The sequence below is a fragment of the Ahaetulla prasina genome, chromosome 5 (genome assembly GCF_028640845.1).
Source record: "Ahaetulla prasina isolate Xishuangbanna chromosome 5, ASM2864084v1, whole genome shotgun sequence".
Classification (NCBI taxonomy): Eukaryota; Metazoa; Chordata; class Lepidosauria; order Squamata; family Colubridae; genus Ahaetulla; species Ahaetulla prasina.
Window position 1 is genome coordinate 56,888,518 of NC_080543.1, and position 12,537 is coordinate 56,901,054.

At 37.4% G+C, this 12,537-nt stretch overlaps 2 protein-coding genes across 2 annotated transcripts in view; one reads left to right on the plus strand and one right to left on the minus strand.

Moving 5' to 3' along the window:
• Positions 1-102: 102 nt before the first annotated feature.
• KCNE1 (potassium voltage-gated channel subfamily E regulatory subunit 1) lies at positions 103-6,553 on the minus strand. Its single transcript, XM_058185105.1, has 2 exons — positions 6,418-6,553; positions 103-3,012 (listed from the first exon to the last, which is right to left on the minus strand). Exon 2 carries the CDS (start codon positions 2,976-2,978, stop codon positions 2,601-2,603), a length of 378 nt encoding a protein of 125 aa, XP_058041088.1. The 5' UTR covers positions 2,979-3,012; positions 6,418-6,553; the 3' UTR covers positions 103-2,600.
• A 56-nt stretch (positions 6,554-6,609) lies between these two features.
• Positions 6,610-12,537, plus strand: part of CLIC6 (chloride intracellular channel 6) — a 98,312-nt gene continuing 92,384 nt past the window's right edge. Inside the window, exon 1 of the mRNA XM_058185103.1 lies at positions 6,610-6,696. The gene's annotated coding sequence lies outside the window, so the exon portion shown is untranslated. The remainder of the gene's footprint in view (positions 6,697-12,537) is intronic.

Genomic DNA, 12,537 nt, shown 5'->3' on the forward strand with positions numbered 1-12,537 from the left:
GCGTAGGGAGGGGGGAGGAGGGGGGGAAAGGGGAAAAAAAATTTTTTGTAAAACTTTTTGAATAAAAAAAAAAAAAAGAATGGGTGATGAAAACAATGCTTTATATAATACAGTGTGTATCAAAAGTCAGTTTGCTATCCAAATTACATTAATTTTTTGAATTAGTTCCCATTTTCTTATAAACACTTCCTTATAATTTGATGCATGACCCTAGAATATTCTGATGTGTATTGGACTACAAATTTCATTTTCCCCAGCTGAAATAACAATGGGAGCTATAGGCAACATAACTGAGGGGCACCAAATTGGGGATCCAGAGTTGGAGATGAGACAAGATCTAGATTCAGCCCTGATATTCTCTGGGTGATGACTAGCTAGCTTTTTTCCACCTCCTCATACTAAAAAAAACCCCGATAGGTGGCTAAAATATGGAGGAGAACTGTTTTAAGTGGATGAAATATTGAATACTCATTTATTGTAGCAGTTAGAAAAGGGAGGACACAAAATAGATTTTTCTGAAACTTTATTTTGATGGTGATAGGCTGCTATACCAAGAGAAACCTAGTGAAATTCAAAGAGTTAGCAAGAGAATTATTTCTGGGGAGATGATACAACCAAGGTAAGTTTGTCATGAATTGGCTGCAGGGCAATATGCAACATATCTGACATTAGCATTTTTATTACATTTTGTGATGAAAAATTACAAATGTATAAAGACTAATTACAATCACATAATGTACATAAAAAGATTGAAGTTGGAATTGAAGTTACAATTATTTGAAAGCATTTATATGGTATACTAATTACTTGCTGATTTCTAAAATCAAGATTAAGAACAAACTAGCCCATTTTTCTGGTCATTTGGCTGCCTTAATGATATATTTTTACAGTATACCATTATTTACCAATTCCCAATCAATTGTTCCTCAATAGAGGATATTGTATAAAAATACAGTAAATACAGTATTTCATTTGTTTGAAATACTACTGAAGTTATATAATAACTAGAAATTACAAACTCCTTCAATAGAAATCACTTATTAAAGGAAAATGAGAAATATCATACAAATTAAAACAAGAATCAGTGAATTATCATAAGAAAGATTGATCAGTAACTGAAAGGTTTGGAGAATTGTACTCAACTGATTTCATAAGAAATCTATAAGTGAAATGTTTATCTCATATTTAGAATCATATTTATTTATTAAATTCACCTAGTGTTTTTGGCTCTAAGCGGCTATGTATATTTATATTGTGTTTCTGTGGATTGTAAGAAAAGGAATAGGTTCCAAGCAGGGGTGAAATGCTACCAGTTCACACTGGTTCAGGCGAATTGGTAGCGGTGGCGGATGGTTCAGTGAACTGGTAGCGGTGGCAGCGCGAGGCTCCGTTCACTTGCCAGGACGTCGTTACTTTCTGGTTTTAACCTGGAAGTAACCTGTTTTTTACCCTCTGGGCATGCCCAGGAGGCTTTGTGCATGCACAGAGGGACCAAAATTGCATGTGATGCACATGCGCACACATTTCCGAACCGGTAGGGACAGTAAATAGATTTTACCCCGGTTCCAAGCAAAGCATAGAGAGAAAAGAAACTCCAGGAATTGTATGTGAACCTTGGGCCAAGGGAAAGCAAGGACTGGTTTAAATGGAGCCCATGGACCAGATTGAAGCAAGAGGTCCTGTCAGTGGCAAAGCAAATCATCCACAAGGTTTGCGAACCACTGAGATTTAAAGGCCAAAAGTCAGAATTAATCTACTGAGCTCTCCAAAACAAATATCATGAGATCAATAAGAGCTGGAATTGATCCCCAAATGATGTCCAATATTAGTATTGAAATGCTCTTAGCTGTATAATGTAGCTAAGTTTAATTATAGCTTCTCCTTCTTTACATTTTTCCTTGTAAATTCATATTTTGTGAAACTGAACAGTTGCTAATGACTGTTTCTGTAGTTCCTAAATTTAAAAAAAAATTAATTTTTTTTTAAAAATCCTAAATTTAAACAAATCTGTCCTCAGCCATAAATTTTAACTGGTTAAAAGCCCATTCATTTGGATAGCCTATATTATATTATACACAAAGAAATTCTGTGATTTATATTAAGCTGTATTGGTCTTGCTCCATCTTCTGTGAATCAGTTTCATGTTTTCTGTTGGTGAGATGGAGATACCTGCAAAATGTCAAACTGAAGCAACATTTTCATGCTTGTTGTTTTGTTAATAAGAATGAAGTCTAGAACAAGGATCTATTCATAGTACATCCAGATTTTTGAAGTGGAAAACCTACGCTGGGATAAATCATAACCTACAAATACCTCATATATTTTACTGTTTAGGTTAGAACAACTGCCTTTCCCAACATGGTGCCTCATAATGAGCTCTTCAAATAACAACTCCTTCTACTACACAGTAAGCACATATTGGTCAGGAATTGCTGGAAGGTGTCATCCAACACATTAGTGTGGCATCAATTTAAGGGAGGCAGTTGTAGTGGTTATAGGTTCTATCCCTTTGCTTTTGAAATGTATTGTCCAACTGCTGTCTCTTTGGTACTTTTGAAGGGACAGCACAATGTCTCTTCAACAGGCTGACCATTTTGTTATTAAGATTTCACTTCAGGGATATGCTTAGTAGGTTGTTCGACAGCATGCTCATTTTTCCATATACAACATGATTTATAATTTTCTACTACTTTGGCCTGCAAGTTGGCTTTATCCCTTTTCTGCCAGAGATCAGTGGCGATGTATATATTGTAGGGGTCATTGGAATGTTCCAGTTTTTTGGAGCGGATATAGCTGATCATGACCCCAAAGGTGATGAATCCAAAAATTCCAAGCAGCAGAAGTATAAACACTACTTCCAGATGGTCACTAGAATCAATGAAGGGTAAAGGCGTGGGATGGTTTTTCTTCTCTACGTAGTCTTCTAGCAATTTTGAGAGGATCAAGGTTAAGGCTGTGTTGTTGGACAGCATTGCCATTGTGTCATGAGGGATGCAGCTGTTTCTACAAGATCTAGAGAAGTTTGAAGAAAGATAGTTAAAAAGAATGCACAAAAATTATAATATCCCTTTAATATTGTCTTCAAACTGACTTTCTTTTATAAAAATGATAGAAATATAATACATTTTTAAAAAAATGGATTTGTTTCTTGAACTGTGTATGCTTCAGATCTTTATTTCATCTGAATGAATCATGTGCCCACCGTTCCCCTAAATATTGCCATTATTTGTAACCAAAAGATACTCCATGTGAAACAATAATGAATCAATTAATAATATGCTTAGTGGTGGAGATGAAATAAATCTGACAACATGTATTGCTTTATTCCTCTGTATCTACTGTAGTTGGTTATTATAATCTATCATCTACTCATACTTTTCATAAGAATGTGATAAGCATTTCCGTCATCAATATTTGTAACTAAAATTGCTGGAAGGCTATGTTATTCTGTCCATTAGGTGTTGGATAGAAATTAGTAAAAGGAAAAAGGGAATCAACAGTAGAAGGATTGCTATATTCCCTGGATGGTTAGGCATTTCCTAAATTTTAGATAAACTACACGATACCCATTTTGTATCAATGTATAACTCTGATGGTTGGATTTGGTTTTAAATTCAAAACAAAACCCTTGTAGGAAGAGATACGAAAGATTAACACTATGTCCTTTTTATGAATTAACTTCACAGGTATGAAAATTAGAAGCAGGAGAATGAAATCACTTCATTCATTAGGCTGATAATTTTAATGCAGACTAGGAGTTCTAGGGAAAATGGACAATGAATTGCTCTGCTGGTTCCACCCTTCATTCACATCAATGTAATTAATTTCTGAAAAGAGTTGTAGGGATGGTTCTTCATGCAGTTGGGGATCCAAATCATGCAGAATATCTGATCAGGTCTGATATGATTGTGCATCTATTTCCAGGCCTTCTGCTGATAATCCAGGCTTCCAAGTGTGTTTAATTTCCCCAAAATGCGGTGTGACTAAAACATTCAGAAAAATTGAGATTACTGAATTAACATACTAACAACCAATAAAAACCATAAAAATTGATGCACAGTGTTTCAGAAACATGAAAGATTTGGGACTTGCCTTTTTTTAAAAAAATGATGATGGTGGAATATTGCTGTTGGCTCAGCTGTAGGAGAAGCTTCTTTTATGAATACAAAGTTACCTAGTATAAAGAACATGGGTCCTCCATAGTTTTGTGTCTTTTTCATATGCTTAGTATATTCTTAGTGTACACTGCCATTTGTTTTTGAAGTGAACATTGTTTTATATTACATTTGTGGCACATTTTGTGGTTGTTGTTTTTTTTGTTTATGATACCTTGGAATCATAGGATGAGATAGTGATTAAGAATTATTCTTTACTAGATAAATACATTTCAGAATTTTTCGTTTCTTATTTTCGTGTGACTATTATTCAGGGGCGAAATGCTACCAGTTCACACCGGTTCAGATGAACCGGTAGTGATAAAAAATCCTGGTTCGGTAGAATCAGTAGTAAAAAAAAGCTACCGGTTCATCCAAACCAGTATTTCCAACGATCAACTGTGCTGCACGGTTTATATTTGCTAGAAAGCAGAAAATCCTGTTTTCTAGTGAAGCTAAATCAGGTGGCACAGCTGTTCCCCCCTCGCTGTTCTACTTACCTTCCCAAGCCTCCTTTTTCCACGCAAAGTGTGCATTTGGCATGCACCGCATATGTGCAGGCAGAGAACCGGTGGCAATCCGTGGAGGATTTCACCACTGCTATTTTTGTTTAATTCTTCGGGATGTATTTATTGGAAATTTCCTCTGCGCCCTGCCCTATCTTTTCTAGAAAATTATAGTGCTAATTCAAAATGAATATATCCTACTTCTATATCAGATTTCCAACTATTTGGCCATGCCCCTAACTCAGATAATCATGACACAAACATGCATTGGCAATATCTTTAATGCCATGACCTTATGATATTACCTATATTACATCCTTAGCCCATGACTGACATAGCTTTAAGATATCCTAAACTATCCCAATTTAAAAAAAAAAATTTTCCTCTTATTCAGTCCATCCAAAAGCAGCCTGAAGGGACTGTATGTAATACAGCAGACCTAGCCAAAATTACCATAACATGCTGGGAGTTATAAAGTGAAATCTGGAAGGCCACAGTAGCTCATTTATAAACTGGATGATATTTGTTCGTTGAAAAATGTGCTTTTGTTAGTCTAAATAATTGGGTTGGATTCAATTCTGTAACTAATTCTGTCATGGCTTTCAGTTTCTAAAAAAAATTGATCAGGACTGATATATGCTTGCCATATGTACACCTGACCGCTTTTGTAGTTTTTGATTATTTTTTGTACTCTGTGTGTGTGTGCGCGCGCGTGTGTAGACTTATATGCACAAGTGATTAGGTGGGGGTACTTTTCTGAGGAAGCTTTTTGTGTGCAGGAGAATAATGAGTTCTCAGCTTAGAATAGCCTTCCTCAATTTAGCACGTTCCAAATGTATTGGGATTATCACTCCTTGAAAGTTTGGCTTAGTATGATCTTTGTCTGCGAAAACTTGGGGGGTTGTAAACACAACTGGAGAACAAGACCTTGCGAAAGTCAGAAGCACCTAATATCTATGCACTGATCACATGTAACTGTATCCATTGCAGATTGCCCATACAATCATTCTTGGGTGTATATAATTACAATTGATTAATGTCAAATTAATCCATCTTCCTTGGATATTGGCTTATTGGACATATTAACTTTTTGGAAAAAGTGATCAGCTTTCCACTGAGCAGGAGGCATGCTAAAAAACCTTATTTCTGTCCCCCTTTCCCCAAATAATGTGCAATATGCTCATGAAGAGCAGCATATTTACATATAAGGCTCCAATATCTACATACAATGTAATCCACTCTTTTTAAAAATATTATTTAATTCCAAACAAGTGGATTTAATATTGTAAATAATTACTATACTGTTGTGAACAGTTAGAGTTGTTTGCCACATTCTAATTTGCATGTATAATGTGTATTTGCAAAATTCTTCATAGCGATTCTATACATGCACATATCTGAATTGTGAAGTTTCAGGCATGATGTCAACCTGGCATATTAATCAATATAACAGTGGATGTAAAAGTTAAATCCTGTAATTTAAAAGTTAAATCCTATAGTTCACCTATAATTTCAAGTATTGTGATGTTTCAAAGCAAAAATTCTTCCCATGCTTCTCTCTTCAGCAGAAAATGTATTTTACAGTATAAAATGACTTCAGGACAAAATCAATCAAGGAATAAAAATAATCAAGCCAAAGAAAAGAAGCACAGGAGATGCCAGGCACTGCCTCAGGTGCCCCAACAGAAAACAAGATTTACATTTCTGATTAGCAAGAAGCGAGGCCAGAAGCAAACTGGGAAAACATGCAAACTCACCAAGTTGTGCGAAGGAGGGAGCCTGCAACCTGGATGCTGTGAGTCAGGCTCACACTCTGAGAATGGCTAGAAAGAAGCCTGAAGTTTGGCTGTTGGGAATCCACCCAGCTTGTACGGCTGTGCCTCCTGGGAGGGACCTAGTGACTGAGCACACAGCCTCATGCTCTGAGGCACAGGAGGAGAAGGCAGCCTATAACCAGCTGGCAGAACAGCAACACGAGGTAGAGGAAGGTGACACAGACTTCCAGGCAGAGAAGGAATGCTCAGGAACACAAACAAGTAAGGAAATGGGCCATGTGCAGAGAAGAGCCTGCTGTTCGTGTGGCATCATCAGTCAGTTCCTTGGGCTGGTTTTCTTCACGCTTTTCATTGTTTAATTTTACTTTAGCTTTAATCCTACAATGGTTGTCGAGAATCGCTCGCACTCATAGGTTACGAGACAGTTTTGTAGTTGTATTGATATGTGATGCAAAGGAAATTGGAAACTTTCTCTTTGTACTGCATTTCCTTTTTTTCTTTCTTTCTGTGCTCTTACTTTTTTTTTCTGACTCTCTTCTTTCTTTCCTTTAAGGCTTTTACTCTTTATTGGTTTGTGTAACTTTTTATGTTCTTTGTAAAAATTTAATTTAAAAATCATTAAAAAATAGATCTCCAGAATTGCAATTTGGGGGGACTATATAAATCACTTCAATCACTATATAAATCTATCAATCAATCATCTGTTAACGCAAGGGTCAAAATAATTCTGACTTGTATTACCGAACAAATAGGCAGAGGCAATTTAAAAAGCCACTGGTTCAGTTCTTTGGAGCCATTTTTTTTTAAATGAGAGAATGACTGGCCCCAAATCACCCGGCCATCTTTCATGTTTAAGGCAGGACTAAAACTTCAGTCTCCCAATTTCTAGCCTGGTGTCTTAATCATCACTTTGTAGTGATGGTTAAGGCATCACTACAAAGGGTAGACCAAGCAACTTTGTATTAGAAAGTTTAGGCAAAGCCTCATCACTCTGCCTGCAGTTGTAAACCTGCACAAAGGTAGTATTAAAGTTCTTTTCCAGGACAAGAGACAAATTTGGCAAAGAGTTTGCAGTTTTCTGTCCTTTGATATACTCCAGGTCTATTGGAGTTTAGTTCCCAGAATTCCCACCTAGCATTCACATATCAGTTCTGAGCTGGGATGAATTCTTTCCTTATGACTTTATAAAAACTCTCATCTTATTTGTCTCTCATTTAACTTTTTGTCTTGTGAAAAATATAAAACAACTACCCCATCTACAATTACTCTGATCAGCTTGGATCATTGGATTCTTTCTGCTAATGGCAGGAAGCTAGATAACACCATATTAAAACAAAAACAAGCCTACCACATTTTATCCTAGAATATTCTGAGTATCTATCCAATCCAATAATTAGCGTGGTTCAGGGTGCTGTGCAAATTTTGAACACTGAGTTTATTAAATAAATTGAACCTAACTTGCCTTGGATAAATATGTCATGTGAATACTCCCAGTCTGGAAAATGATAGTCAACCGACAATGATCAGCTAATCTATGTTGACTGAATTACTGGTTCTTTCCTAGTATTCCTTGAGAGAAAGAGAGAAAGATGAGTATGAAGGTATATATTGAAAGGAATGCATAGAGATGTATATTTATTGTTGTTAGTTGCAAAGTTGTGTCCGACCCATCGTAACCCCAACCTCACAACAACTGCTTCAGTGACTCCATCCAGCTACCTTGTTCTCTGTCGTCCCCTTCTTCTTTTGCCCTCAATCTTTCCCAGCCTTAGGCTCTTCTCCAGTGAGTCCTTCTCCAGATGTATATTTATGTAGAGCAAAATGTTGTTTATCATGGTGCAAAGAGATTCACATGAATTAATGATATTTTGCATGGCATCTGAATTTACTTTCTCTAACTGCAATGTTTCTTCTACAGAAGCGCCATGAAATCATTTTAGCAACACAATGGATCTTGCTTCTCCCAGAATGCTTCAGAATTGGGCCTTCAAAGAGCAATGACTCTGAGAACTTTTTAAGAAAGTTTTTACATTTTTAAAAACAGGGACTTTTTAAAAAGTTCAAAAGGGGAAAAAAAGTACCAGCATCCCACCAGACACACTATCTTCTATAATTTTTAAGTAAATCTTCATCTGAAAACATTGTGTGCAATCGGTTTGATCACCCCATTCTATATGTCCAGCTGGCAGCAGTTAGTTTTGTGTACTAAACCATGTTCTTTTGTATCCCTTTGATTTTATCATCAAAACAAATTGCGGGTATTAGTGATTGATTTTGTGGGTAAGGAAGAAAAGACAGCTATATCCAGTACTGCATGTGGCATGGGCAAAAATGCTCTGCTGGTATCCAGTGATACTTTCCAGATACTTACGTTTAATATTATATAGTTATTTCTGAAAAAGTTCACAATGAAATCATGGCACAACTTAAGTTAAAAATAGAGAGCAGAGAAAGAATCTATTTATGAAGCATTGCAGAAAGAAGGAAAGCCAAGGTGAGAGTGTTATGTCTAGGGGATCCTTATTTTTGTGTATTGTAAATATAGTTTATTTGAAAAAAAGATGAGCCAGTGCTTAATTGGTTACAGTGGAATGCTGAGACATCATCTGTATGAAAGTTCTGCCATCTTTGGAAGCAAGATATGGTTGTAACTGCTTAGGGGGGAAAAAGTGTTTTCTGAAAATTCAGAGGCAATCTTTTTGCTCATTTAGGTGAAAACTAAATTAATTCAAACACTGTAAATTTGAAACAATACTTAGATGTTTGCTTGTGCATATTTTATGTCTTTTGCTTTCTGGATCTGTGCCTTAGTTCTTCAGTTATTTGGCAGTGTCTTGGGCAGCCACCAAGAAATAAAGCAGTGCTTTATCTCTCTTTTACAACCAATAGTTTTGTCAGTATTTGGTGACCTTCTAGCAAAGGAAAGAGACTCAGTTTAAAAAACAGCTTGAACAATCAAATAGGAGTAGATGCTAGAACTATCAACTTCCATTCATGACCATAAAAATGTTGGCCATCCACAACTGAGGTATGCTCATTCTTTGGCCATTATAGGATCATTGGCAGCGGAGGATTGTCTTGTTGGGACATAGCTGCTTAATGATTCATGGCATGATGAACACACTGGTGTAGATTTCAGGGCACTGAAATCATATGGGCTATAAACATATCTCTATTAATTCTGAAATGAATGAGTCAGCACTTGTGTAGCTTGAGGTATAGAGGATGAAGGAAAAACACAAACATGTATAGAAACTGGTTTATCCAAACAAGCAAGTAGAAGCAAATTTGTACATTTGCCTCAAGCGTGTAATTTAAATGAATGCATTTATCAGTTTATGTGATTTTAGAAGTTGAGCCAATATAGGCAAGTGGATGTTGTCAGGGTCAAATCTAAATTTGAACTAAAATGAAATCAAATTATTTAGATGCAATTTATACAATTATTCCCAATAGACATGATTCTTTTTTTCCACCTTCTATCACAAGAAAATTTCAGTCTCATGCTACTTTTGAAAAGACTTTCAAAAACTGGATCCCTAGGTTGAACAATGCTTGCCTGTTTTCACAAATAAAACTATAACAAGCCTGTGATTAGTCAAGTGAATAATTGCCTTTAATTATTTATTAAATTTATATCCAGCCTTTCCTTCAGGAGCTCAAGGAGATATACATAAACTCCCACCTCCATTTTTTCTAAAACAACCCTATGGGGTAGTTTGAGCTGAGAGAGACTGACTAATCCAAAGTTACCTAGCACGCTTTCATGGCTGAAGTTGAATGTGAACCTGGATCTTCAAAGCGAAATATTTCCTAGGTACTATTATTAGACATATGTTCTCAGGACTAGGAGGAAATTACAAATAACTAGCAGCATTGAATAGAAAAAACTAGAGGACCAAGGTCCTCTAGTAGCTACAACAAAGATGTTGTTGTAACACTAATAAATGCATAATTAATGTTCACTTACCAGTATCCTAAATCTTTGTGTTTCATAGGCACACTGCTTTTTCATATATATATATGAATTTGTGTATAACAAAAATTTTATGAGCTGGAATAGAATTAAACATCTCATTTTACTTTCAGTCTCTACGTATTTTTTCAAAAACCAGATTTGCACAACTGTTTAATGCATAAACTCTTCACTGACCATGGGCAAGGGTAAATGAGAGAAGATCAAATTAACCTCCTCCTACAACCCGGCACTTCTAAATATATAGGATTCTATGCTGTGTGAAGTTAAAATTTTTACATATCTGAAGGCATCAGAATGGGGAAGACTAGTTATATATAACATATTCAATGTCTGATTGAGTTTGATACAGTGCATCTTTTTCAGGATCCCACAGACGAAATCACATCAAACAAAACCATCTTAAGGACAAATTTACATTTTTTAATTTATTTGTAACAATGTAAGGTTTAAAAAATTGTTTCTCCAGGAGTTTGACATTTGCATTTAGATAGCTCTGTAAGTATCATACAGCCAAAACAAATAAATAACTGGATTCCATTGCTGACTTGGTTGGAAGATAGTAAAAGCAGGAAATAATTGTAACTGCTTTGCCATTCAGTGATAACTATTTACTTTCCTGCAAAATAATACTTTTGGACTGCAAGGCGATCAAACCGGTCAGTTCGAGAGGAGATCAACCCTGACTACTCTTTTGAAGGCCAAATCCTGAAGATGAAACTCAAATATTTTGGCCACCTAATGAGAAGGAAGGACTCACTGGAGAAGAGCCGAATGCTGGGAAAGATTGAGGGCAAAAGAAGAAGGGGACGACAGAGAATGAGGTGGCTCGATGGAGTCACTGAAGCAGTTGTTATAAGTTTAAATGGACTTCAGAGGATGGTAGAGGACAGGAAGGCCTGGAAGGCCTGGAAACATTGTCCATGGGGTCACAATGAGACACGACTTCACAACTAACAACAACAACAAAATAATACTTCTGATTTCATTGTGCTGATATTATTGTGACTTGTGTACTTACAACCAGGGTCCCTTTGGAGTTAATCAAGGACTTCATATAAATTTAGCTGACAATCTTACATGGCTAGCAGAATGCTAATCTTTTCTTTGGGTTCACTTTTCCTTCAGGTAATCCCTCAAAACCTGGTCCTTCACCATCTTTGTGACTTTATTCACTTAGAAGCATGCAATAGAGTCATCTACCCCAGAATTGCAGCATCCCAAACTAGCTAAATCCCACTTGCCAACTTCTCCATCTCTTCAACTCTGCTACCAGCTCCTTAGCCCATTTTAACTTCCTTCAGGGTGAGAGAGTTTCTGCCAGTGTGAAAACTTCTTATCTATTTTACCACAGTTATTTTCCACGCTTCTCAGCCATGTAGTATAGTACAGCATATACTGTATATCTGGGAGTTACACAATGACATCTGCTTCATTCTGTTATGTTGATAAGGAGAAGAGTTTCGGTCACGTTGGTGGATGACCTCTGGAGGGCCAGGGATAGGGATTGTTCCTCTGCCCTGGTCCTGTTAGATCTCTCAGCGGCTTTTGATACCATCGACCATGGTATCCTGCTGCACCGGTTGGAGAGTTTGGGAGTGGGAGGCACCGTTTATCGGTGGTTCTCCTCCTATCTCTCTGACCGGTCACAGACAGTGTTGACAGGAGGGCAGAGATCGACCGTGAGGCGCCTTACTTGTGGGGTGCCTCAGGGGTCGATTCTCTCACCTCTCCTGTTCAACATCTATATGAAGCCGTTGGGCGAGGTCATCAGTGGCTTTGGGGTGAGTTACCAGCTGTACACTGACGATACGCAGCTGTACTTTTCCACCCTGGGCCACCCCAACGAAGCTGTCGAAGTGCTATCCCGGTGCCTGGGTCTGGATGGGGAGAAACAGACTCAAGCTCAATCCCTCCAAGACGGAGTGGCTGTGGATGCCGGCACCCCGGTACAGTCAGCTGCAACCGCAGCTGACTGTTGGGGGCGAGTCATTGGCCCCTACAGAAAGGGTGCGCAACTTGGGCGTTCTCCTGGATGGACGGCTGTCGTTTGAAGACCATTTGGCGGCCATCTCCAGGAGAGCTTTTTACCAGGTCCGCCTGGTTCACCAGTTGCGCCCCTTCCT

What these genes read in the sequence shown, in the direction of transcription:
- KCNE1 (XM_058185105.1), bottom strand. Translation starts at nt 2,978, where the DNA reads ATGGCAATGCTGTCCAACAACACAGCCTTAACCTTGATCCTCTCAAAA.